Here is a 24,507-nt window from a genome sequence, read left to right as displayed (position 1 = left end):
TCAGCCCCGTCCAAATTGCCCCATACGTGTTCACAGCACACCTGGCGTGCCCAGGAGATGCTGAGGCCAGGCCGCACAGGTGAGCCCCAGGAGGCCACCCCAGGAGCTGTGCCCCCCGGAGGCGCTGAACGGCCCGCCCAGAAAGGCGATGGCCAGGGGAGGGGTGGCGTCACAGAGACTTGCTTTTTTGTTTTTTGGGGTTTTTTTTAATATATTTTATTGATTTTTTTACAGAGAGGAAAGGAGAGAGATAAGAGCTAGAAACGTCGATGAGAGAGAAACATGGACCAGCTGCCTCTTGCACACCCCCTACCGGGAAAGTGCCCGCAACCAACATACATGCCCCTGACCGGGATCGAACCTGGGACCTTTCAGTTCGCAGACCGATGCTCTACCGCTGAGCCAAACCGGTTTCGGCGAGACTTGCTTTTCAGTGTCTGTTCTTCAGAGATCACCCAGAGACCGAACTGCTCTTAGAAACAGGAAGCTAAGCAAAGCCCATTCTCAAAGACCTGCAGAGCAGCAGTCAGCACATGCATGTTGATCACAAAGCTGACGTCTTAAATATCAGCTTTAAGTGTAAAGAAAAACTGAAAATGAGTATTTTTTACAAATTATACCAACACTGAAAACGTAATTTGGGAATGTTGAAGATTAATTCTTCATTCAAAATAATGACACGTCTTGGTGTTGGCTAATGTCAAGTTTATTTAAACCTTGTACCTTATATAAGCTTAACCATTTAAGCCCTCCTAAAACTCAGTGATTATGATTCAACTTTAAAGGTTAAAGCAGTCTTCTATGAAAAACGACATACAACTTTTTTAAATATAGTACATCCACACCAGCACGGAACTGATAAAACCTGCAGAACCACACGGGCTTGACGAAAAGGCCGCCTATATACAGAGGGAGCATTTCACTCAGCACACACAGCCATGATCACAGTCGCCATCGCCTTCTTACACAGCAGCCAGCGTGGCCATAAATGCCCTGCTAGTGCGTGAGCTAAAAAGAACGTCTATTTGAAAAGGTCCTTGGAGACACGGGAGTGGAATGTGCCCGCGCTGAGAGCAGCGCTGAGGCTCTGAGGATGTGGCACAGCTGCCAGCCCAGCTGGCTCCGCCCCCGGGGAAGCTGGCCCCTAAGAAAGCAGGGGCCCCTCAGAAGGACAGGATGGTCTTGTTGATGATCTCCACGGCCTCCTGGACCTCGTCCTCCTTGATCACCAGCGGGGGCGCGAACCTGATGATGTCGCCGTGGGTGGGCTTGGCCAGAAGTCCATTATCGCGGAGGCGCAGACACACCTTCCAAGCGTCGTAATCTAAGGAGAAAGGCCCGCAGACGTGGTCAGAGAGAAGCCGATAACGCTCAGCACTCCCTGAAGGTCCCTGCAGGAGAGGCCTGCACACGGCCCCCCGCCCGCTCCAGCAAGGCGCGCTCTGCCCTGGTCTCGGGAAGCTCCGTCACCAGCGCAGACGAGACCGGAGTGGCCTCATCAGACTCAGCATTCTCGTCGGATTTTCATAAAGAAGAAAACTGCGAGCGGGGACTGCTGCACCCATTCCAGGGGGAGCCGGTACAGAAAGAACGAGGGTGCGACAGACTAACTAGCACAGAACGAGTGAGGCCCCAAACAGGGCATCAACAGGGCTGCACCTCCTGGCCTGTGGGAGGGGCGCGGTCATCGCTCAGGCCGGGACCCAGACCGTCAGGTCAGAGCCTGCGGGCTGGGGTGAGGCTCGAGGTCCCCATGGTTCTGAACTCCCCTCTTTGGAGGAAGCGCTGGCACAAGGAGCCCAGCCGGAGCGCTCAGGGCCCGGTGCTCCGCCTGATCCTCTAACTGAGCAGCCAGGCAGAGATGCCGCTGCCTCACGGCCTCGCCATGGCGCAGGCCCCTCCCGTCCCCGCAGCCTCTGCAGGTGAGGTCACAGCAGCGGCAAGGACGGCGGAGGCCATACCAGGCCTTTCGCACAAAAGCAGGGCAGGTGCCGCCATGAGGGAAAGACTGTTAAGTACATCAGGGGACCCGCAGCCTGAAGAGCTGGCCTCTAGGCGGCCAGGCAGCGGTCTCCGAGGAACCCCAAAACCAGACAAAACGCCCCGTGTCAGCCTTCCTGTGAGAACAACGCCTTCCAGCCCGGCCGCGTGCTCAGCAGCTGGAGCGCCGGCCCCGTACCCAAGGGCCATGGGTTTGCTTCCCAGTCAAGGGCACATGGCTGGGCTGCAGCCAGGAGATGTCTCTCTCTCACAGCTGTTCCTCTCTCCCCCTCCTCCTCCCTCCTCCCTCCTTCCTCCCACTCCCTCGGATGCTCTGGGCTGGCAGCAGCTGAAGGGAGGCCCCACCTTTGGTCTCCCGGATGACGATGGCGTTCAGCAGCCCCTTCCCACGCACGGCCGTCACGATGTCCGAGGGCAGCTTCATGAGCTCGTTCCGCAGGAGGGCGCCCATGCGGTCCGCGTTCTCCGCCAGGTTCTCCTCCTCCAGAACCTGCGGGACCCACAGCGGAGGCTCAGCGGAGAGAATGTGGGGCGTGCGCAGGGGAGGGCGAGCAAAGGCTCCAGCTTTTCCTTCTCAAGCCCAGGCCACACCCCGAGCGCAGAGCCTGCCTCATCGCCACCCACCACCAGCCTGCAGCAGGCACACCTGGGCCAAATGTGTTAACCCAACGAACACACAGCTGACTAAACCAGTGGGCTAGACAGCTTAACTTTTTACCTGTCACAGTTCACTTACACTTTTCTCTAAGAAACCCGCCTCAGGAGCGACGTAACTTTACGTAACAACTCAGATACACACGGAAAAGCGCCTTGCGCACGGAGCCAGAGGCCTGCCGGGCTCAGGGAGGCCCCGTGCCCACGGGACCACAGCCAGCACTGTGGACGGCGATGCCCGGGGGACACCCCAACGGCTCACGCCAGTCACTGCTCCCTGCCCCGTGGGATGGGTGCGCTGCCCCAGGCTCACCTCGAGGGCGGCGATGGCCACGCGGCTGCCCAGAGGGTTGCCCCCGTACGTGGAGCCGTGCTCGCCGGGCTTGATGGTCAGCATGATCTCGTCGTCACACAGCACCGCAGACACCTGGGGGAGAGTCAGTGCTGCCACCCCTCCCACCAACTCCGGGTTCCTGCCCCCGCAGCACACACCCCGAGCCGCAGACACCCTGAGCCGCAGACACCCCGAGCCTGACACCCCGACCCCGAGCCTGACACCCGAGCCGACAGCGAACCTGGCAGAAGCTCCGGCAGCAGGAGTGGCACGTCGCCACCTTCCCTGCAGACAAGCCCGCACGCCCAGCCGCCACCCGGGCACCTTGCACACGTAAGCAGCCAGCCATGCTCTGCCTCTGACAACCGGAGAGAGCATGGGGCCCACAGGGACACCTCCGCGGTGCGATGTCCAACCAAAGCTAATGCCGAAGCCAAGCCCACGGCCCACCGATTCTGCGGTTACAATTGACCAGTGGGTCGCCCACGGGCGGCACGTATTACGGGTGACCGACACACCACGTGGACCCAAACCGCAGGAAAGACGGCACTGCAGAGGGAAGAGGGTACCGGTCCTCACCGGGTACAAGCCCCCGGAAAGGGCCTTGCCCAGGAGGACAAGGTCAGGCCTGACGTTTTCATGGTCGACCGCCAGCCATCTCCCCGTCCTGGCCAGTCCCGTCTGTATCTCATCGGCGATAAACAGGGCCTGTGGGAAACCACACCAACGTTATCATCTACCTCCTTCCCCTAGGGAAATAGTGACCGTCATTCCCTGATCCCCACACAGAGGATAGTGAAAACGCTGTCACCAGCCATGCAATTTCAATCGTGTGCTCTGAGCCCTGGCCAGTGCGGCTCAGTGGGCTGGGCACTGTCCTGTGTACCAGTTACATACCAGTTGCCAATTCCATTCCCAGTGAGGACACAAGCCCAGGCTGGGGCCCAATCCTCAGTAGGGGTTGTTTATGTAGGAGGCAGTCAATACTGTTTCTCTCTCCCTCTCTCTCTAAAGATCAATAAGAATGTTTCTTTGTAGGAAGTGTGCTATGGAATTTCAGAGGGAAGGCGGGGTGTGGAGATGGAGAGGAGTGATTAGCCGGGGAACTTACGTACATACTAGAGGCCCGGTGCACGAATTCATGCACAGGTGGGGTCCCCCTGGGTGGCCTGCAGGGATCAGGCCGAAACCCAGTCCAATGCCGCCTGCAGCTCCTGCCTGCCGCCCCGCTCACCCCGGCCCCTGCTGCAGGCTTGCGCCTAATCAGTCCGATCAGGAGCGGCTCCCGCTGCCCCAGCAGCGCTCACCAGCCATGAGCCCTGCGTCTGGTCCCCTCCCATGGGGCGTGGCCTGCAGGATCGGGCTGAAACCAACTCTCTGACATCCCCCAAGGGGTCCCAGATTGAGAGAGGGCGCAGGCCAGACTGAGGGACCCCACCGTTGCATGATTGGGCCAGGGAGGGACCATGGGAGGCCTCCAGGGCATGTTCGGCCCATCTCGCTCAGTCCTGATGGGCCAGACCCCAGCAGCAAGCTAACCTACCAGTTGGAACACCTGGCCCCTGGTGGTCAGTGCATGTAATAGCAACTGGTCAACCGGTTGATTGTCTTCCCCCGGTGGTCAGTGCATGTCATAGCAAGCAGTGGAGCAGCCTTAATACATTAGCATATTAGGCTTCGATTGCTCAGTTGTTCTGCCATTCAGTCTATTTGCTTATTGCCCTTTTATTCCATAGGACTAGAGGCCTGTGCACAGAATCCATACACAGGTGGGGTCCCTAGGCCTGGCCAGTGACCAGGGCCAATCAGGACCTTCCGGCTGCCAGCTGGGGCCTTCCTTCCCCAGCTGCCGGGTGCTGGCGGGGGCTTCCTTCATTCTGCACTGCCCCCTGGTGATCAGCACATATCACAGCAAGTTATCAAACTCCGGTCTCCCGGTCAAACTCCCAGGGGACACTTTGCATATTGGCCTTTTATTTACATAGAATACATGCATAACCCACAGACACAGACAAAGTGGGGAAGGCCTGGGAAGTGGGCACGTGGCAGAGGGGGTCAATGGGAAAGAAGAAGACACAAGCAAAGGGACATCTGTAACACTTCCAACAACGAACATCAAATAAAAAGATGCTTTAAAAAGAAAAGACAGACGTGTGCTCTGAAACTGGACTCGCCACGACTCCTGGGCTGGCCCCAGCCCCAGGCCATCCGCTCAGTCCCCCAGGGAGGAGAGGAACTAACGTCAGGTAAGGCCTTTGAGGGCTTTCAGAACAGAGCTAATCTCTAGAAACAATTAATTCTCTTGTTTATTCCACCAACAGTTATTAAACATCAACTTCCTATTAAATATTTGCTAGCTTGGTGGGAAGAGGCGGAGAGAGCTTGAATGCTGGCACAGAGGACAAAGGTTGGGAGGGATCGGGGCAAATGCTGAGAAGGGGGAGGGAGGGGGAGTGGGGGCCCCCGGTTTCCACAGCCATAAAAGTGGGCTCTGGGCCAGCTGCTCAGAGCTCTGAAGCTCCAGGAAGGATGTCTCCCCCTAGCAGAAGGTCAGGCACTCTGCATGTGTCCCCGCTGAACCCTGAGACGCAGGCAGGTGAGGAAAGGGGGTGAGGCAGGTGAGGAAAGGGGGTGAGGCAGGTGAGGAAAGGGGGTGAGGCAGGTGAGGAAAGGGGGTGAGGCAGGTGAGGAAAGGGGGTGAGGGAGGGCAGCCCACCTGGTGCCTGGTGCAGAGCTCACGCACGCCCACCAGGTAGCCTGGGTCGGGGACAATGACGCCCGCCTCGCCCTGGATGGGTTCCACCATGAACGCTGCCACGTTTGGGTCCTGAAGAGCGCGCTGCAGAAAGCATGTGAACGCACGTTAGCCACTCCCTTCCCAACCATTTCACTTCTGAACTCACAGTGCACGTATACAGCTTCCTGGTAAGAATAAGCATACACGTTACGTTTTCCCACTAAATTATATTCTAACTTCAAACTATAACACTTCTGACATTCAATTACCAAAAACTCCAGCACTTCAGCCTGAAGTTATTCTTACATTTTCTAGTATATAGTAAAATGTTACTAAAATTAGAGAAAATGGCCTTTGTAAAAGCCATTTTAAGTGAATCCTCCATTGAAGAATCCTCCGCTCACATTTTTAAAAAGCTAGCTGAAAACTGAGTGGTTTTATCTACCAATGGAGCAGCCACTCTGCATGTTAACACTCACACAGGACACAACCTAGCGTGGCTGGCTGGCTGGCGGGTTAAACCACGGACCTCGGTCCCCCCACTGGAAACCAGGGACCGTCACAGAGTCCGAGTCCTGGCCGACTTAGTGAGATGGGTGTTCTCGGTCACATGACCATGTGTAACTCACACACACACACACACACACCAAGTTTAAGCCCATTTACTGTGCACAGGCAACGGCCGGTACCTCAAGAGCGGGCAGGTCGTTGTAGGGAATGATCTCGAACCCTGGCATGAAGGGGCCGAAGCCGTCGTAGCTGCTGGGGTCTGTGGAGCTGGAGATGGCGGACAAAGTCCTGCCCCAGAAGTTCCCAGCTGGAGGAGAAACAGTGATTACTTCCACCCCGCGTTACAAGCAGCCCCAAACGCCGTAGCAAGTCTGAGTCCTGAAAGCCCAGGCTTTGCCGGGAGAGCTTCCAGGAGCTTCCGCTGTGACAAAGCTGGTCTGGGACCGCATGGTAACGGGACACCAGGCCGCCCTGCGAGTGCCAGGCAGGCGCTTCACCAACACCCAGCACAGAGCAGCCGGGCAGATGCTCCCCCAACCACCCGGACCCGAGGCCCACGCCGACACCCAGCCCCCGAGCACCCGTGGAAACGTGTGTGAGGGCAGCTCCCCGGGTCTCCCAGCTCCCCTGTCAGCAGCCACGCCTCCGCCGGCTGTTGTGGGGTGAGTGCGCACACACACACACACACACACACACACACACACACACCCCGGCGCGCTGTCGCTGGGGCCGGCCTGGCACAGAACCTCCGCCCTCGGGAACTCGTGAGAGTGAGAGAAGGAGCCCAGCTCTGGGGGCTCTGCTCCGGGGGCTCACAGACAGAATGGAGACTGTGACTGCACGCCTGGCCCCGGGGTCCACGCTCTAGCAGGGAGAAACACCGTGACACACAGCACACGAGAGCGCCCTCCACCGGGTAAATGCGAGGAAGAGAAACAATGCGGGTCAGAGAGTGACTTGGAGGTTCTCTTTTCTTTTAAACGGTGATGTGTCACTCTGTGTTTTTCAATGATGTCAGAGAGGAAGGGAGAGGGGGGGAGAGAGAGAGGGAACCATCAATGAGGAATGGCTGCCTCCTGCAGGCCCCTCTGGAGATGGAGCCAGAAGGTGAGCTCTCAAAGCTCATAACATCACTCGCCCTCGGGAGAGGAGTGGGAAGTTACTTAGGAGAGAAAAATCTCGTATGTGAACAATATTTGGAAAGAAACCCAAGAAAAGAAAATGTTTATGAAACATTCAGCCAGTCCTGCATCACCCCCTGCAGGAAGCGAGCACATCAGGGCACTCACTCCATCGGGCTCAACGCAGTGTGTACAGTGTGTCAGAGGCGAGGGCACGGACCTGCGAACAGGATCTTGGCTTTGTACTTGGGAATGCCCTTCACGGTGTAGCCCCACCGCCGCGCCAGCTTGCAAGCCGTCTCTCCGGCCTCCACACCTACGAGAGAACGGCGTGGTTAAGGTGCTGGTGGCAGCCGGGAGGACCCTGGCTGAGGCCCGCAGCTCACCGGTGTTCATGGGCAGGACCTTGTGGTAGTTGAAGAGCTTGGTCACGTACTCCTCGTACTCGCCCAGCACGCTGTTGTAGAAGGCCCGCGATGTCAGCGTCAGCCGCTCCGCCTGGCTCTTCAGCGCCTCCACGATCTTGGGGTGGCAATGGCCTTGGTTGACGGCGCTGTACGCACTCAGGAAATCGAAGTACTTCCTGCCTTCCACGTCCCACAGGTAGATCCCTGAGACGCACAGGGACGGATTTAGAAAAACCGCAAAGCGGGGAACAGATAAAAATCGGAATGACTTTAGATAATCATACAAAGTTGGAAAATTAAAACTGCCAGCGCTGTGGTTAAGGCATGTTTTAGTTCAATTGTAATACACTCTGGTTTATAAAAAAAACCTTCTATTGTATCTGTCCAGCTTCAAGTTAACATTGAACAAGAACAGCAAAGCATAAAAGGTTTCATAAACTCCAGAGTAAAAGCTTTACTCCTACAAAACGGGAGTTTGCAATTTAAAGTGAGAATTTCAAGGTGGAAGATAACAAAAAGTCACGATTAGTTGACTGTAACAACCCATCAGGTAACAAATCATTTACCTGATCGGGAGCTAGTATCCAGCACTCATCCAAGACTTACAACGCAGAGGAAAAAGGGCAAAGAACCTGAGCGGACATTTCTCCGATGTAACTGGCACACAAACACATGCAAATGCCCAAGGGCACATGGACAGGTGCTCCACATCGAAATCGCTGGAGAGACGGAAATCCAACCACAGCAGCAGCCGGCTGTGTGGTCAGTGGTTGAGCATCAACCCTGAACCAAGGGGTCGCTGGTTTGATTCTGTCAGGGCACATGCTCGGGTTGCAGACTCGATTCCCATAGAGGGCGTGCAGGAGGGATGTTTCTCTCTCTCTCTCTCTCTGATGTTTCCATCTCTCTCTCTCTCTCTCTCTCTCCCCCCCCCCTACCCCCTCTCTAATAATCAATAAAAACATATTGTTAAGCAATCACAACAGCATTCACACCCAGTGAGAAGGTCATAACTTTTAAAGGGAAAGCCAGCGTTGGCAAGGTGGAGAGAAAGCAGAGCCGTGCCCTGCTGATGGAGGCAGCGGTGCGGAGAGTCCAGCAGGAAAACTTCCGCCCCGGTGGCAGCTTCCTCCTCTGCGTCTGAGGGGACAGTGGCAGCTGGCCCAGCCTTTACCTGCATCTTCCTTCTGCTGGCCAGGAGCTCCCCACCAAGACCGACCGAGCTCACCCCTGTGCCCCACAACACCCAGCCCAGCGAGCAGCGACCCCAACAAGCGTGAGCTAACCTCATCCACAACAGACACTGAAGGACGCTGGGAAATGCACACGGAGGAAACTAAGAGCGATTTCTACACGAGGTTTCAAAGCGAAAACGGAGTGAGTTCAATACGTGCCTTTCCCTCGCTCCAGGGCGACAGGTAAGGGGTGGTAGTTGTGAGCGCCATACTTGGATTCGCGTTCAAACACATAATCGGAGGACAGAGGGCCTTGGACCGTTTTCTTAGCCGCCACCGACGTAGCAGAGGCCGCCGATGTGTGAGCGCCCCGACAGAGCCCCACCACAGCCTGCAGACGAGCGAGTTTGGAGAGCATCGTGTCCTTGGAGAAGGAATGACCCACCTGGTCACAGAAGGGGGAGCACCGAGTCAGCATCCTCCCCGTTGGGGGATGCTGACTCACTAAACATCACTGAGCATGTGCCGTCATCTACCAAGAAACCAAGAAATGAGAGCACCCTGGCCAGAGTGCTCAGTGGTTAGCGTCAGCCTGAGCACTAAAAGGTCAAGGTTCGGATTCCCAGCCAAGAGCACGGACCTGGGTTGCAGGTTCATTCCGGCCAGTAAGGGACCGGGGGGCAGGCAGCTGGCCGATGTGTCTCTCACATCAGTGTTTCTCTCTCCTCCCTTCCCGCTCCCCCCACCCGCCATTCTCCCTCCGTTGCACTCCCTCTGAGACTCAGTGGGAAAACGTGCCCTCAGTGAGGGTTAGAACGTGAAGGAAGGAAGCAGACTAGAGCACAAACCTCCGGGAAGCACAAGGTAAGCACGGGAGCAGCACGTGAACACTGACAGTCACGGCTGACACACACTGCGGTGGACGGACACACAGACACTCTGTGTCTGACACGCACTGTGGTGGATGGACATACAGACACGCACTGCGGTGGATGGACACACAGACACTCTGTGTCTGACACGCACTGTGGTGGATGGACATACAGACACGCACTGCGGTGGATGGACATACAGACACGCACTGCGGTGGATGGACACACAGACACTCAGTCTGTGTCTGACACGCACTGTGGTGGATGGACATACAGACACGCACTGCGGTGGATGGACACACAGACACTCAGTCTGTGTCTGACACGCACTGTGGTGGATGGACACACAGACACGCACTGCGGTGGATGGACACACAGACACGCACTGCGGTGGACAGACACACAGACACGCACTGCGGTGGACGGACACACAGACACTTAGTCTGTGTCTGACACGCACTGTGGTGGATGGACACACAGACACGCACTGCGGTGGATGGACACACAGACACTCAGTCTGTGTCTGACACGCACTGTGGTGGATGGACACACAGACACGCACTGTGGTGGATGGACACACAGACACTCAGTCTGTGTCTGACACGCACTGTGGTGGATGGACACACAGACACGCACTGTGGTGGATGGACACACAGACACGCACTGCGGTGGATGGACACACAGACACTCTGTGTCTGACACGCACTGCGGTGGATGGACACACAGACACGCACTGTGGTGGATGGACACACAGACACTCCGTCTGTGTCTGACACGCACTGTGGTGGATGGACATACAGACACGCACTGCGGTGGATGGACACACAGACACTCAGTCTGTGTCTGACACGCACTGTGGTGGATGGACATACAGTCAGGCACTGCCGTGGACGGACACACAGTGCCACGGGCTGGGTCCACTGAGTAAGCAAGATAAACAATGTGGGTACTTCTCAACCCACCACCCCCCGTGCAGCTGGTAGTAACACACACACACACACACACACACACACACACACACACTTTTAAGTCCTTGGTGCTGGCAGTGCATCAGGGACAAGAGCACCCTCTGGGGATCAGGCTGGGGGACCCACCGGCAGATGGAAGGGCTGGTGCTGACCTTAGCCTGCCCCCCCCCCTCCCCCAGTAAACCCCGTGTTCGGGAATTAGGAAGCCCAGCGCTCACCACCACTCACCAGCTGCCCTTCCTTCCGCAGTTCAGATGCAAACAGACTGTGAAGCGGAGACCCAGGGGCCCAAGGATTCCTGAAATGAGACGCAGAATGGTCAGCATGGCTGGGGAGGAGGCCCCTCAGGTGCATCAACAACAAAGACAGTCACATGAACATGTCAGCCGGCTCCGGCCGGGGGCTCGGTGGCTGAGCACCTCCCATCGCCCGCAGATCATCAGGTCCCTGCCGGTCAGGGTACAGAGCCAGGGCGGGCTCCCCCCAGGCGGGGCGTGCAGGGAGCAGCTGGATTAATGTTTCTCTCTCACCAATGATCTCTCTCTCCCTCTAAAATCAATAAAAATATATTTTTTAGAGAAATTGTAACGGAATTGAGATGGACTTGAACTAGTCAGATCAACAATCTCCTCTCCCAGAATGCCGGGGAGACGGGGGAGCGGAGCCCCTAAGCTACCCGTGTCCGTCTGAGCATCCTGAGCTCGCCAGCCCTGCGGGCAGAGTGAGGAGTGAATGCGATGATTGAATGTGAGTGCCAACCCGGTCAGGTGGCCACTCCACCAGGGCCCTCCTCCTCCACCTGTAACAGAATTGGCAACTTCTACAAGGTACGTACTAATAGCCGTGGCTCCTACTTTTAAACTAGAGATTTTCTTTAATGAGAGTAAGATGTTTCTATTGATAGAAACACAGACAATTTTCAGCAATTCCACACTTTGGAGATAACCACTGAGCTTATCTGCAGAAGAACTACAGAGCTGCGTCTTTTCACCTCCTCCACAGACTTCACCACAGAAACCCTCCTGGGCCCTCCCAGGTCACCTCGCACAAACTCTGTCCCCGGTCCTGCCCTCCCCTACTCCCTAAACCCCCAGAATCCCCTAGGCTCCTGAAAAGGACAACCACCAGGCATGACATTCCCCCCGTCTCCCCAGAACCTAGCCTGGCTGGGCATCCTGCGAGCGCTGCCGTCAAACGCCTGAGGCCAGAGGAGGCACACGCAGACTCAGGACCCCCAGGGTGTGCGGCAGCGAGAAGGGCCCTGCAGGGCTAAGCCATCCGGACACGCTGGGGCAGCCCTAAGGGGAGACCTTAGATTGTAAGTGACTAATCTTTCCATCGAGTTCACTTCAAATAAATACATAAATAAAGTTTAAAAAGCGTTCGCTCAGGCCTGGCAGGTGTGGCTCAGTGGTTGGGTGTCATCCTGTGCACTGAAAGGTCACCAGTTCGGTCCCCGGTGGAGTACAGGCTGGATCCCCGGAGCCAGGAGGCAGCTGATCCAGGCCTCTCTGTCTCCCTCTCCCCTTTCCCTTCCTCTCTCTAAAACAATAATATATGTATATTATTTTAACATGTATATTTTTTAAAAGAATTCACTCCGTTAGATTTAACGACCTTCATGTGTACAGATGTGAGCATGCCAGGCTAGTGTCATGCCTAACCACACCCAGGACCTGAAGAAGAGAAAAAAGTTGCTCTTGACCGCAAAAATGTTCACCTCGCATGTTTTCAGCAATCCATGGAATTAACAAATCCTTCTTCAAGACACTAAATTACTCTCTCCTGTCTAATCCCTCCTATTTTCATCAGAACATACCTAAAATAGAACTTCCACAAAGGCTGCATTTTGAAGTTAATGTAGCATACACTAGGAAATATTTTTTTAATTCACTGGGGGAGGGGGGGGACACTGTAAATCCAACAACAATAACAAAAAAAAAACAAACCTTGAACTATCCACTTGAATAAATTTGGCTTACTCTATTTGTCCAATATTTACTTTTCTTGAGGTAACCATTCACAACAAACAGAGTCCTTTTCCAAAAGTCCTGCCAGTAAGTGCTGGGCTTTTACATAACCTGGCAGCCGCTCAGCTGAAGTGCGTCACTGGCAGCAGCACTACTGACAGAGACTGGCTCAGCCAGACAACACCCTCCACACACCCCCAGCCGCCCATTCATCACTCCCGGACGGACTGCCCAGCTTGTGTGGCTCGAGGTCACCGGCTCAATCCCAGGCACATGCCTAGTACGGGGCCTGCAGGAGGCAGCTGATCAATGATGTTTCTCATTGATGTTTCTATCTCTGCCTTCCTCTCTCTCTAAAAAAAAAAAAAAAAAAAAAATCAATAAAAACATACACGTTTTTAAATGTATAAGATCAACCCATCCTCACAAAATCAGTCAAGGGTGGGGGAAATACAAATAAGTCAGCCTCTTTGAGGGGAAAAAAACGCTTTTAAGAATTTTTACCATTTAAAGATCACTGGGTTTTGGAAAGTAGAGGATGAAAAAGTAATCTCAAGCATCATAAAAAACTGTAAACCCAAAACAAGCAACTTTTTCACTGAAGTCTCGTTTTTTAAAATAAAATTTAAAAAAAAAAAAAAAAAAAAAAAAACCTTGGCTCCTGTTCTCTGCAGGAGCCGGTGCCCATGAAGGATCTTTCATTCCTGTCCAGTGCTCCTTTCCGGGGTGAGAGGAGGAGTTAGCTCCTGCGCCTCAGAGCCTGGAGCCGACAGAGCCCCCTCCTGAACCCTGGAACCTGGAGTGAGGAGCCCCCAGCTACAGCCTTCACCCCAAAGGCACTGCTTAACCCCCTCGGGTGTCACCACGGACCCCTCAGCTCAAACCGGGCCCCACGAAGGCCAGCGACCTGGGGCCAGGGGGGCGGCCAGGGGGGCGGCCAGGGGGACGGAAGGACCGGAAGGGCCCCGGCGCCCCGGCACCTAACCTCGGGGACCCACTGCGGGCGGCTCCGCCCCGGGGGGTCCGATCGGGACCGCGGCCGCAGGAAGGGGCGGCGGGGAGCGGAGGCCGCAGGTGGGCCTCAGGCCGCACGGAGCCGCCGCTACCGAGTCCTCGCCGCGTCCAGAGCCGCCCAGGCCGGCCTCCGGGGACGGGTGCCGGGTGCCCGCGGCCCGGGGTGCCCGAAGCCCAGGCCGGCCTCCGGGGACGGGTGCCCGCGGCCCAACGCCTCCTCCCGGACCCGGGCGCGCGGACACGCCGGGGCTCGGGCCGCGCCGCCCGCCGGAAGGCGGAGGTGCCACGTCCACAGCCTCCGGCCTCCCTCCCCGCGGCCGCCGGGCCCGTGGCGCCGCCGGAGCCCGCCGCCCGCGGAGGCCCAGCGCCCCTCCGCTCCCGGGCCCGCCGGGGCCGCCCGCGCCCCCCGCCTCCCGCCGCCGCGGGGACCGGACCCGCCGCCCGGCCCTGCCCGCGCGGGTACCTGGCGGCGCCTCGCTCCCCACCAGCGGCTGCGTCCCGGCGGCGGCGGCGCGGCGTCACGCACTTAAGACGCGGCGTCCGCCACGCCCCCGAGAGGCCCTCGCCTCCCATTGGCTGACGCGGAGGGCCGCGCGCCAATCGCCGTGGGCCCCGTAGCCCCGCCCGCCCCGCCAGCCCCGCGGGCCCAGCTGGGTCCCTGCGCCCCCCGCCCGCCCGCCGGCCTTGCGGACCCGCGAGGAGCGCCAAGCCCCCCAGACGGGCTGCGGGCCCCTCGCCCTCGAACCGCGGCGGCTGCGGCTCTGACCCGCCCCCAGAAGCCACCGCGGCAGCTGGGAACCCTAAATGGCTGCAATGCACCTGCGGTGACAAAACTCAGACTCAATCTCCCTGAACTCGGAGGGGACTGGACCTCCTGTATGGAGTGTTGGGTAACAGACAGGAGAGGACAGGCGGCCTGCCCAGAGATTACGTAAAAAACCACTGAAACCTGTAAAGAATTTTTGTGAGCTTATTTGAGCCAAACTGTCTTCAGATGCCGGATATTGAGATAATGCTCAATTGAGAGCATGCTCCGGAGAATGGCTGGCTACGTCTGTATTTATACATTACCATCAGAGGAGGGACATGGGTGGGTTACATGAAATCCATTGGTGGTAGATTAAGGAGATGGGATAAAGCAGAGCAGAGAAAACCCCTGGGATTGGATAAAAAGTGAAATGATGGACACATACTTAGGGGGTACAGGAACAATTAACATCATGAAGGAATTTGTGGCATCTGTCCTGGCGCCCACCACATTAGGTTGCACCCCGAGGGGTCCAGAAAAAGGCAAGTTACAAGTTACCCAGACATTTCAAGGTGCAAAAAGACAGGCTCAGTTAAGGTAAAGGCTGACCTTGTCGGTGAAGATACCGGCCTAGGATGTAATTGATAGTGAAGTTTCATTTCAGACCGTCCTTTGTGGTCACTTTATGTCTGAGCTTGCAAGACCGCCTTGCAGGCCCCCCTGAGCTGTCAGGTCAGCATGGGGCCCCTTCTGACCGCCATGCAGGCTATCCCCAAGGGGAGGCTGGCCCTGCCTGTGTGCAGATAGGGACAGAGGACCGAACTGGGCCCCACGGTCCACTAGACCCACGTGCTCAGTCAGGCTCCCAGCCGGAAAGCAGCAGCAGCAGAATGTAACTCTGGGTCTGCTTGGTCATCACTTCGCTGGGGACAGGTCAGGCGGGGGTGGAGGAGCGAGCTGGGCCAGTGCACCAGGGCCTTTGTCAGCCAGGCCTAACGGGAGAGGTTTCCAGAGCCCACACCTGCCTGGGCCCTGCCATGGGTGACCCCCGGGGTGGAGCTGGGCGGTCCCAGGCCGAGCCACCGGAGGCCAGAGAGCCAGGTGCCAGCTCTGGACGGCAGTACTTACAGGTGAGCCTCCTGAGACACAGACAGAGTGGGGAAGGGCAGGGAGACGATGGGATGGGAGGCATATGGAAGACATTGGACATACATAAGCCGCTGAGCAGGAAGTAGTCACAGCTGCACTGCAGGGGCCGGAGAACGGTGTGGGCACAGAGGTGGGGCTGTAACAGCAGGACCAGGTTGGCAGCTGTCCAGAGCAAGACCCCAAGGGATTGACCTCCTGGGCCCACCTGCCCGAGACCAAGGCCACTGACTCCCACGATTGGGGCCCCTGCACTGCTGAGAGCAGGCCTGTGCCTTTTCCTTTCCTTCTCCTTTCTTTCCTTTCTCTTTCTTTTTTCTCTCCCTCCATTCCCTGAACAGTGAGATTCATTACTGGAAGTTAGCTGGCTCTGCCCCAAGGGTCAGAGAGAAATCTTCTCCCCACGTTCCTGCTCTTCCAGCCCGGGCAGGTCTGTGAGCCAAGCCCGGCTCTCGGAATGACGGCAAAGCCAGGGCCAGGCCAGGCCTCTGCGGGCAGGAGCAGGTGCTCCGAGCTCACCCGGGGGCGGGCCGGGCCGGCCAGCGTGTGAGTGGCACAGCCTGGCACGCCCCGGGACGCCCAGACAAGGTGCTCTTTAACAAAAGTGCTTCCGTGAGCAAGAAACGGCTGAGAACGTCTGGGTGTTATCTCCTCTTTCTTATCGGAAACAGGCGGCGGGACGGAGAGCAGGGTGTTATCTCCCCATTCCTCTCCTAACTGCCTCACTTGGCCTTGGAGACGGAGACTTGAAAGCAGCCTGTTTGCAGCCAAGAAGCAGAGCCAGGGGCTCCATGGGCATGTGCTTTGTGCGCAGCCTGGACACGTGCAAGGGCAGAGCACACACTGCAGAGATTTCCAGCCTCAAAAACTCTCCATGGTCCCAATATTTAACTCCCGGGAGCCGTGAAGCTGACCGGGAGAGACTGAGGCCGTAGCAGATGTCCCCCTGCAGTAACCCCTCCGTTCAGTCACACACGTCAGGAGAAGACGCCAGGAGAGGGAGGGCGGCCAGCCTGGCGGGGAGGCTCTGCTGAAGTCAACTCAACAGCCAGGGATTAAGAAGAGACTTGGCTCCTGGAGCCGAAAAGTCAGCTAATTCTTTATGTGAAAACACAACTATGTTGTTTTGAACAAGGGAATTACAGATTCCTGTGCATGGTAGGTTTTAAAGCTGAAAAGCTATAAAGGCCTAACTAACATTTTTTACGATGAGGAAATCCAAGGTCCCAGGCAAAGGGCCCCAGCCGGTCTTACGAAATAGGACGGAGCCAGGGGGGTCTACCCATCATGCTCCCTGCTCAGGGTATTTAATCAGCAGAAAGAACTACTTCAACGCAGAACAAAAAATGGTTGGAGTAAACATCTTTTTTTTTTTTACAAAAAGTTAAGGAGTGAGTCAATAGTCAATAGCAACATTTATTTGAAAAATATTTACAGTGCTCATTGACTTAAAAATAAAGAGAAGCCTCAAGTGCTGGTTAAATATTCACATCCTTATCTGTTCAGGACGAGGAAGCCCAGTGTGTTTTGCAACGACGTTTTATGGACGGCATGGAGGCGAACTCGGAGTGCCCGGAGTTGGATGCCGTTTGTTACTTTTCTCTGCAGAACTCGAACCCTGGCTCTTTGGCGTTGAACTATCGTGAAGATAGTAATTGATTAATGTAAACTAATTCAAAGTTTTCTCCTAAAATTGTTGACTTAAATAAATTGGTTTTTAAGGTGTTTTTTAATTTCAAAGTTAAACACTATTAAATAAATGTAATGTGGTATTACACATCCTTTCCTCCTTGTTGAAAACACTGAACTCACCGTTTCAGACAGTTGAGTCACAGACACAAGCAGTGCCGCCCTGGGGGGCAGGCCCAGGCTCTGCGTCTGTGGCTGTCACCCCTTCGCAGAGGCTTCCCGGCTTTCTCTTTTCTTTGGACGTAGATCCTCCCCCAGAAGGATTTCGGTAATAACGATGAATTAAATCCTTAAATTAGGGCTGAGAAATGGCACACTTCCCTGCCACCTCAGGTGTGATTTATTGCATTGATTAAACTGACTTACGTCTGTTTCTGAGTCAAAATAAAAAAATAATAAACAATAAAAATAAAAAGCCCACCCTGGAGAGACTTCCTCTAGCCCACGCCCTGTGCGTCAGCTTCCTGCGTGTCCTTCCTCTGACGGTCCATGCCATAGAACAGGGGTCTTCAAACTTCTCTCATTATGAGAATCACCTGGTGGAGGTGTTAAAACACAGATTCCCGGATCCCAACTATAAGAAGTGCTATCAGGAATCTGTGTTTTAACACCTCCACCAGGTGATTCTCATAATGAGAGAAGTTTGAAGACCCCTGCTAGAAGCTGGCACAAACACACCAGTCTTCACCGCTGTGTGGCACCTGCGCCTGCGGGTTCTGTGGGCTCCGTGGACCTCGCTGCCGCCAAGCCCGCGCTCTCCGCTCTCTGCTCTCCGAGGCCCCAGGAGAGGCCCCTGCTGTCTGTTTACAGCCCGTTAACAGCCCCATATTGCAGACGGCGGGGTGGTTCAATCTTGCTGAGCAACGCCTCAGCAAATAACCTTGTCTGCGACCCCTCACGAAGGCATGTCTGTGGGTTAAAGTCCCAGCAGTGCAATCACTGGGTCGGAAGCCTGGCTCCACGTCCAGTGTCCGGCCATCTCAGGCAGGGCTGGCGGAGAGGAGAGCGGGTGGCCCGGTGTGTGGGGCGGGACTGGGCTGACCCCGTGACAGAGGTCCCTCACCTAAATCAGCTTCCTCGGTGCGGTCAGCACGTGTGCCTGAGTGCCCAGCGCCAGAGCTGCCAAGGCTTCTCACCAGGAGAGCATGCGGCCTCTAGCAGGGGTGGGAGCGGGGAAACGCACGGTCAGCAGATGTGCACGGAACCCTCACACCTCTGACCATGGGGAGAAACAGATGCCACGTTTATGGGGAAAGCATTCTTTTGGGGGGAAAAAAATGTTTTTATTGATTTCTTTTAGAGAGAGAGGAAGCAGGTGGGATAGATAGAAACATCAATGAGAGGGTTAGAAATGAGAAAGCCAGAGCCGCCTGCCACTGGCATCGGAGTTGATGTCTATGGATGCCCTCCCCCCGTGAGGGCGGGAGAGAAAACAAATGCTTCTATGGCAACACAACGCTGGGCAGCGCTCTCATAAATGTGACGTTTCCTTCCCAGTCATTTCAAGTTCAGTACAGTTTTGTGGATTAAAAGGGGGCCCATGCAAACCCTGACGAGCTCAGGGGAGGCCTGTGTGCGGCCGTGCGAACTCTGAGTGCCAGCGTGCCCCCGGGATGGTCTGAACCGCCAGACAGTGAGTCGTGGCAGGTGGTCCTATGGCGGCAGGCATCTTCCTTGCCAAAGGTCAGCCCTGGCCTCAACTGAGCCCACCTGTGGTCTCTGCATCTGAGAGAGCAAACCTTTGGAAGGTCCGAGCCACCTACTTTCCCAGACCACCACCCCCGGCCCCGCACAACCTCCCCAGAGCAGCCACCACAGAGCCCCACCCACCCACGTGAAAGAAGCAGGTGTCTATCATTTTACTCATCAGCCAATCCCAGAGGGTTCCCGCTTGGCTTCCTCCCACCTCCCTAATCTGCCACCCGTGCATTTCATGGGACCCCGTGGGCCCTGCCTTTCATTCTAATGTCTAACTGCCCGTCTCAGTCCTTCGCGACTCTGCTTCCCGGGAATTGCCTTCTTTTTCCCTCTCCCTCATCCTCTCCAATCAATACAAACAAATGTTAACAGAAATCAATAAATAATCCGTAAACTCCCATCACCCCAATCAGCGCTGGCACAGACTCGGGGCTCACTTTGTGCAGATAGAGGAGGGGGAGGGGACTATAGAATCCCCTTTCTGTCCGGTGCTGACTCTGAGCAGGGAACTACAAAAGGCCCAAACAGCTCTCAGGTCGATCTTAAAGATTTTAATCCAATATTCCTCACGATCGGCACCCAGGGGGCACTGTAAATCACTCTGGAGTTCTCGGGCGTGGCCCTGGCACCTCGCCGGCCTCGCTGAGTCTGGTTCTTCGGTAACGTGGGTGGCTTTGGACAAGTCACTTCCCTAAAAGTCAGTTAACCGACCAGGAAATGAGGGGGTAGAAGATGTGACGAAACACTTAAGGAGACGGATACGGAAGTGGCCAGAGGGCACAGGAAGAGGCGGGCAATGTCATTGCCATCAGGAGATGGACAGTGAGACCACACGGTCACCGGGAGGAAAAGGCAGCCAATCCTCGTGCTGGCAGCTCGCTTGCTCGTCTCCTCCCCCGGCAGGCTCTGGGTTCTCCTCCCCGGGCACCAGGCCCCCTCTCCACCCGGAGTCTGTGGTCCTGGCACTGAGGGATGTCATCGCCCCACACCTGAGGGAAATCCAGCTCCTTGTCCCTGTCTCACCTCTGTCCCCTCGGCTGCCAGGACACATGGATGTGACTTTTGAGAAACCAAGAATCGTTCTGAAGGAGGTGGATCCGCATGTGAGAAGGAATGAGAGAATCGCCTCTCTACTGCAGTAACCGCCCCTGTCTTTATCTCACCCAGCACCCACTGGCTCTTAGAAAGCACAGTGCATTGTCTGGGGACACTGTTCTCCCTTAGAACAGAAGGAAAAGGGTTGAAGCGGTAAATCTTACAGAATTAAATAACAGATGTGTTCATACCTCTTAGGTCCCATGAATAGGAAGTCTGCACTTAATCTGAGAGGAAGGCAGGCTATTTTCTATCGTTCCTGATCATAATAGAACTTGCTATTTCAGGATGACCAGGCCGGCATGCTCCATGGTTGAGCATTGACCTATGAACTAGGGGGTTACGGTTCAATTACCATTCAGGGAACAGGCCTGGGTTGCGGGCTCGATCAAGTGCAGGAGGCAGCCGATCAATGATTCTCTCTCATCATTGATACTTCTCTCTCTCTCTCTCTCTTCCTCTCTGAAATTAGAAAATCAAAACAAAAACAAAAACAAAAAGATGGCAATAGCATTATGGGTTCACACCAGCAGTGTGCTTTACTTGATAGGAATGAAGTCTTTGACGATTAAACGTAATGATTGATGGCACAGGTTACCGAGAAGGAACAGGAGCATGGTATTCCTGTAGATCCCCGTGGGCCTCCATCAGTAAAGGCGAGCATAAGACACACATGACCTCGCTGCCTGGGGACGCCTGCGGAGCTGCGGGCTGGCCACAAACCACATCACCTGGAAAGCCAGCGAGAGGAGACCAGACACGGCCGGAGGCGAGGTCACGGAGGAGGCAGTGTGGGCAGATGGTCACAGCGGCAGTGGGTGCCCCGGGGGAGGCGCCTGCAGTGGGGTCCGTGAAGAATATGCTTCGGTCCCCAGCAGCTCCCACACCCAGGCGTGCGTCCGTCACGCCCCCTGGAGCCGTCTGCGTGCTCTGCAGCCTCCACGGCGTCCGTCTGAGCCAGACCCAAGGAAAGGTCTCAAGCCGAGCTTCACACATTGAAAACGGCGTCCGTTTCCAGCGCCGGGCGCGCTCAGGGCCGCAGCGGCCCAGCCTCGGGGTCCCGGGGAGAAACCCCCGGGTTTGGCCGGTGACGCGGTGTGAAAGGGGGACCGTCCGCTGCAAAACGGAAGCTCCCCACGCTGCGGGTGAGCTAACATCCCGGAGGACTCGGTCCCGGGGAGCAGCTGGTGGACCGGATGGGGGTGGCGGCTCCCGGACCCCCCAAAGGGGCCCTGGGCGGAGTTAGGCCTGACCGACCGGCCGACCGACCGACCGGAGAGCCAGGTCCAGGCAGCCAGGTCCAGGCGCGGGAAACCCGAGGACGCTAACCACGTGGCCTCGGTGGATCCAGCCGGTCAGCGTCCGGCCTCTCCCGGCCCCTGGGGCGCCCTGGCGGAGAGGGGCGCGCAGACGCTGGGTCCCGGTGCAGCGGGGCGCGGGGCGCCGGGTCACAGGTGCGGGGCGTAGAAGGGGGCCGGGTAGGGGGGCGCGAGGAGGGGCGCGAAGGGGACCCCGGCGGCCGCCAGCGGGAAGGGGGCGGCGGGGAGGAGCAGGTGGGCCGCGGGGAAGGAGGGGACCGTCTGGAAGGAGGGGGGCCCGGGGCTGCCCGCCGGGCCGCCGCCCCCGCCCCCCGCCGCCGCGGGCCCCGGGGATCCGGGCGGGGCCGGCGCCGCGCCGCCGGCGGCCGGGTGCTGGCGCTTCCACTTGGTGCGGCGGTTCTGGAACCAGATCTTCACCTGCGTCTCCGTGAGGCTCAGCGACAGCGCCAGGTTGAGGCGCTCGCACACGGACAGGTAGCGGCCGGCGCGGAAGCGGCGCTCCAGGGCGGCCAGCTGCTCCGCCGAGAAGGCCGTGCGCGCGCGCCGGGGCCGGGCTGCGGGGGGCCGGGCGCGGGGCTCGGGGCGCCGGCGCCGCGGGGAGCCCGGGGAGCCGGGGGAGCCCGGAGCCTCCGCCTGGCAGAGCTCCCCCGCCGCCGCCGCCGCCTCCGGGGAGCCGGGCTGGAGCGCCGCCCGGTGCCGCCGCCGCCCGCCCGCGTCCTCGGGGTCCTCCGCCGCCGCCGCCGCCTCCGCGCCCCGGGCCGCAGCACCTGGGGGAGCAGGGCCGTTATCCGGGGCCGGAGCCCGCCTCCTGGTCCCCCCAGAGCACGCAGCTCGCCCCGCTCAGCTCGGCCGGCTCTTCTCGGAGCGGCAGGGGTGCGGTGCGGTGCAGGGGTGCAGGGGTGCAGGGGAGGGGTGCGGTGCAGGGGTGCAGGGGAGGGGTGCGGTGCAGGGGTGCAGGGGAGGGGTGCGGTGCAGGGGTGCAGTACCCCTTGCCTTTCACGTGGGGGGGGGGTCATTGCACCTTAAGACGTAGGGACGCTCAGCGCGTTTGGGACCCCACCCCCGCAGTTACCCCAGAAGTGCCAGGCCCCCCTCCGGGAGCAGCCCCTTCCATCTCCTCAATCCCGCGTTAATAGAGTTTCAGATTTGTGCGGGGATCGATAGATGTCATCTATTAGAGGTAAGTTCTAATGGAGCGATATTGGGATCAGACAGGGGAAGGGCTGGACGCCGGTACCTGCCAGCTGCAGGCGGGAGATACCGGCGGCCAGTAATAGGATATCGATCATGGGGGTGGGGGGGCGCCCCTCCGAGGGCGGTCCCAACAATTACCAGCTGACCGGCCGCCGCCTGGGGCCCCCAAGCCCGGACAATCAGCCCAAACCCAAACCCGGGGCAGGAGGGAGGTGAGGGGAGGTGGAGAGGATGGTGCATCCAGCTCCCCGCCCCCCCCAAGGCTGCTCCTCTGACCACGGCGCCCGCCCCCCCCTCCCAGGGAGGGTCCTGGGCCCTTTGTCCTTCTGGACACAGGTCCCTGGACCCTCCAGGTGTCCACCGGTGAGGAGCAAATCCAAGAGGGACTGGAGCCCTGGCCAGTGTGGCCCAGTGGACACAGCGGCAGCCCGCGGACTAAAAGGTCTCAGGTTCGATTCCAGCCAAGGGCAGGTACCTGGGCTGCAGGCTCCATCCCCGTCCCTGACATGCGGGAGGCAGCCAATCGCCAAGTTTCTCTCACAAGATGTTCCTGTCTCCTTCCCTTCCGCGCTCTTAAATAAGGGGGTTGGGGGGAGACTAAAAGCTCCCCCCCTGTGAGCTGGGGTGGGTGGGCAGCGGGTCTGCAGGTATCTGGGCAGTTGGCAGTGGCCACCAGGATAGCCCTTTTCTAACCCCATCCTCAACTAGAACCTCAGCTTCCTCAGCCATAAAACCGGGGGATGCCGCTTCCTGACTCGCCCCGGCCCCGGCAGCTCCCGCACGTGGCGGAGCGGAGACGCCGGTGGATGGACAGGGCCGGGCCGGCCGGGCGCGGGGTCCGTTCCCACCGCCCTCGCCTTTCTTCCCGGCGCAGAGCCGCCTCCCTGGCCGTCCCCGCGTCCCGGGCCCCGTCCTCCTCCCCGCTCCGCGCGCTCACACCTCTCCTCTCCATCGCACCACCTGAGGCCCCCCCAGCCCGGGGCCCCCCAGCCCGGCCTCCTCCGTCCTTACCCGGCGGCTCCGGCGGGCGGGCCGGGTCCCCGCAGCCGGCCTCCCCCCGCGCTCCGGCCGCCGCCAAACTTTCCCCGGGCGCGCGGGGCGCGGGGCGCGCGGCGCGGGTGAACTTGCGCGGGTCCAGGATGTCCAGCACGGAGAAGGGGGTCCTGTGCGGGGCGGGGGCCGCCTGGGCCCCGCCGTCCTGCCCGGCCAGCATGCCCGCGCTCCGGCTCGCCTCTCCGTGTGTCCGCGGTCTCCCGCCGGAGGGAGGGAGGGGGGGAAGGCCGGGCGGCCGGGGGCGCCGGGGAGGGGGCGGGAGGCGGGGCGCGGGGAGCGGCGGGGGGCTGCGCGCCGATTGGCACCTGCCGGACCGAGGCCCCCGCCGCCCGCCCGGCGCGCCGCCCGCGCCTCCCGGGCCTCCAGCCTGGGCCGGGCGCGCACCGGCTCCGCGCGCCTCCACCCCCGGCAGAGACCCCCGGAGGGAGGAGAGAGGGAGTGAGGAGGGGGAAAGGAAGGAGGGAGAGAGGGGGACAGATGGGGAGGGAGGGCTGGGCGCGCACCCACGGACACGCTCTGGAGGCTTGCGCCCTCTCCCAAAGCGCCCGCCTCGGTGTTGGGGCTGTGGTGGAGGCAGGACTAGCGACCACGGCCCCGCTCAGCCCCCTCCCGCCTCGCCAGGGAAGCACGGGACGGCCTGAGACCCGGTCACCCCGGACGTGGGCCCTCGCGTCCTCACAGTTCACAGAACCGGGGTGGGCGGTTCTGTGAGCTCCCCGGGTCCTCCGGGTTCTGAGCGTCCGGGGAGGTGGGCTGGCCTGGATGGGCTAGTGTCCCCATTCTAAAGATGAGAACACTGAGG

The 24,507-nt window shown here is 58.4% G+C and overlaps 2 protein-coding genes across 3 annotated transcripts; both read right to left on the bottom strand.

Moving 5' to 3' along the window:
• Positions 1-556: 556 nt before the first annotated feature.
• On the bottom strand, positions 557-9,357 carry OAT (ornithine aminotransferase). 2 transcript variants are annotated; one of them, XM_036439354.2, is made up of 9 exons: positions 9,159-9,357; positions 7,744-7,968; positions 7,578-7,673; positions 6,416-6,543; positions 5,703-5,828; positions 3,569-3,694; positions 2,969-3,082; positions 2,347-2,491; positions 557-1,324 (listed from the first exon to the last, which is right to left on the bottom strand). In XM_036439354.2, exons 1-9 carry the CDS (start codon positions 9,355-9,357, stop codon positions 1,164-1,166), a joined length of 1,320 nt encoding a protein of 439 aa, XP_036295247.1. In that variant the 3' UTR covers positions 557-1,163. The 2 variants fall into 2 exon arrangements, with proteins under 2 accessions (XP_036295247.1, XP_045438158.1); XM_045582202.1 differs by having other exon boundaries at positions 3,569-3,697; positions 5,706-5,828.
• A 12,230-nt stretch (positions 9,358-21,587) lies between these two features.
• NKX1-2 (NK1 homeobox 2) lies at positions 21,588-23,865 on the bottom strand. The gene is made up of 2 exons (XM_036438017.1): positions 23,664-23,865; positions 21,588-22,225 (listed from the first exon to the last, which is right to left on the bottom strand). Exons 1-2 carry the CDS (start codon positions 23,863-23,865, stop codon positions 21,588-21,590), a joined length of 840 nt encoding a protein of 279 aa, XP_036293910.1.
• Between the last annotated feature and the right edge of the window lie 642 nt (positions 23,866-24,507).

Source organism: Pipistrellus kuhlii, unplaced genomic scaffold (genome assembly GCF_014108245.1).
Source record: "Pipistrellus kuhlii isolate mPipKuh1 unplaced genomic scaffold, mPipKuh1.p scaffold_m20_p_15, whole genome shotgun sequence".
Taxonomy (NCBI): domain Eukaryota; kingdom Metazoa; phylum Chordata; class Mammalia; order Chiroptera; family Vespertilionidae; genus Pipistrellus; species Pipistrellus kuhlii.
This window is presented reverse-complemented; position numbering and strand designations above follow the sequence as displayed.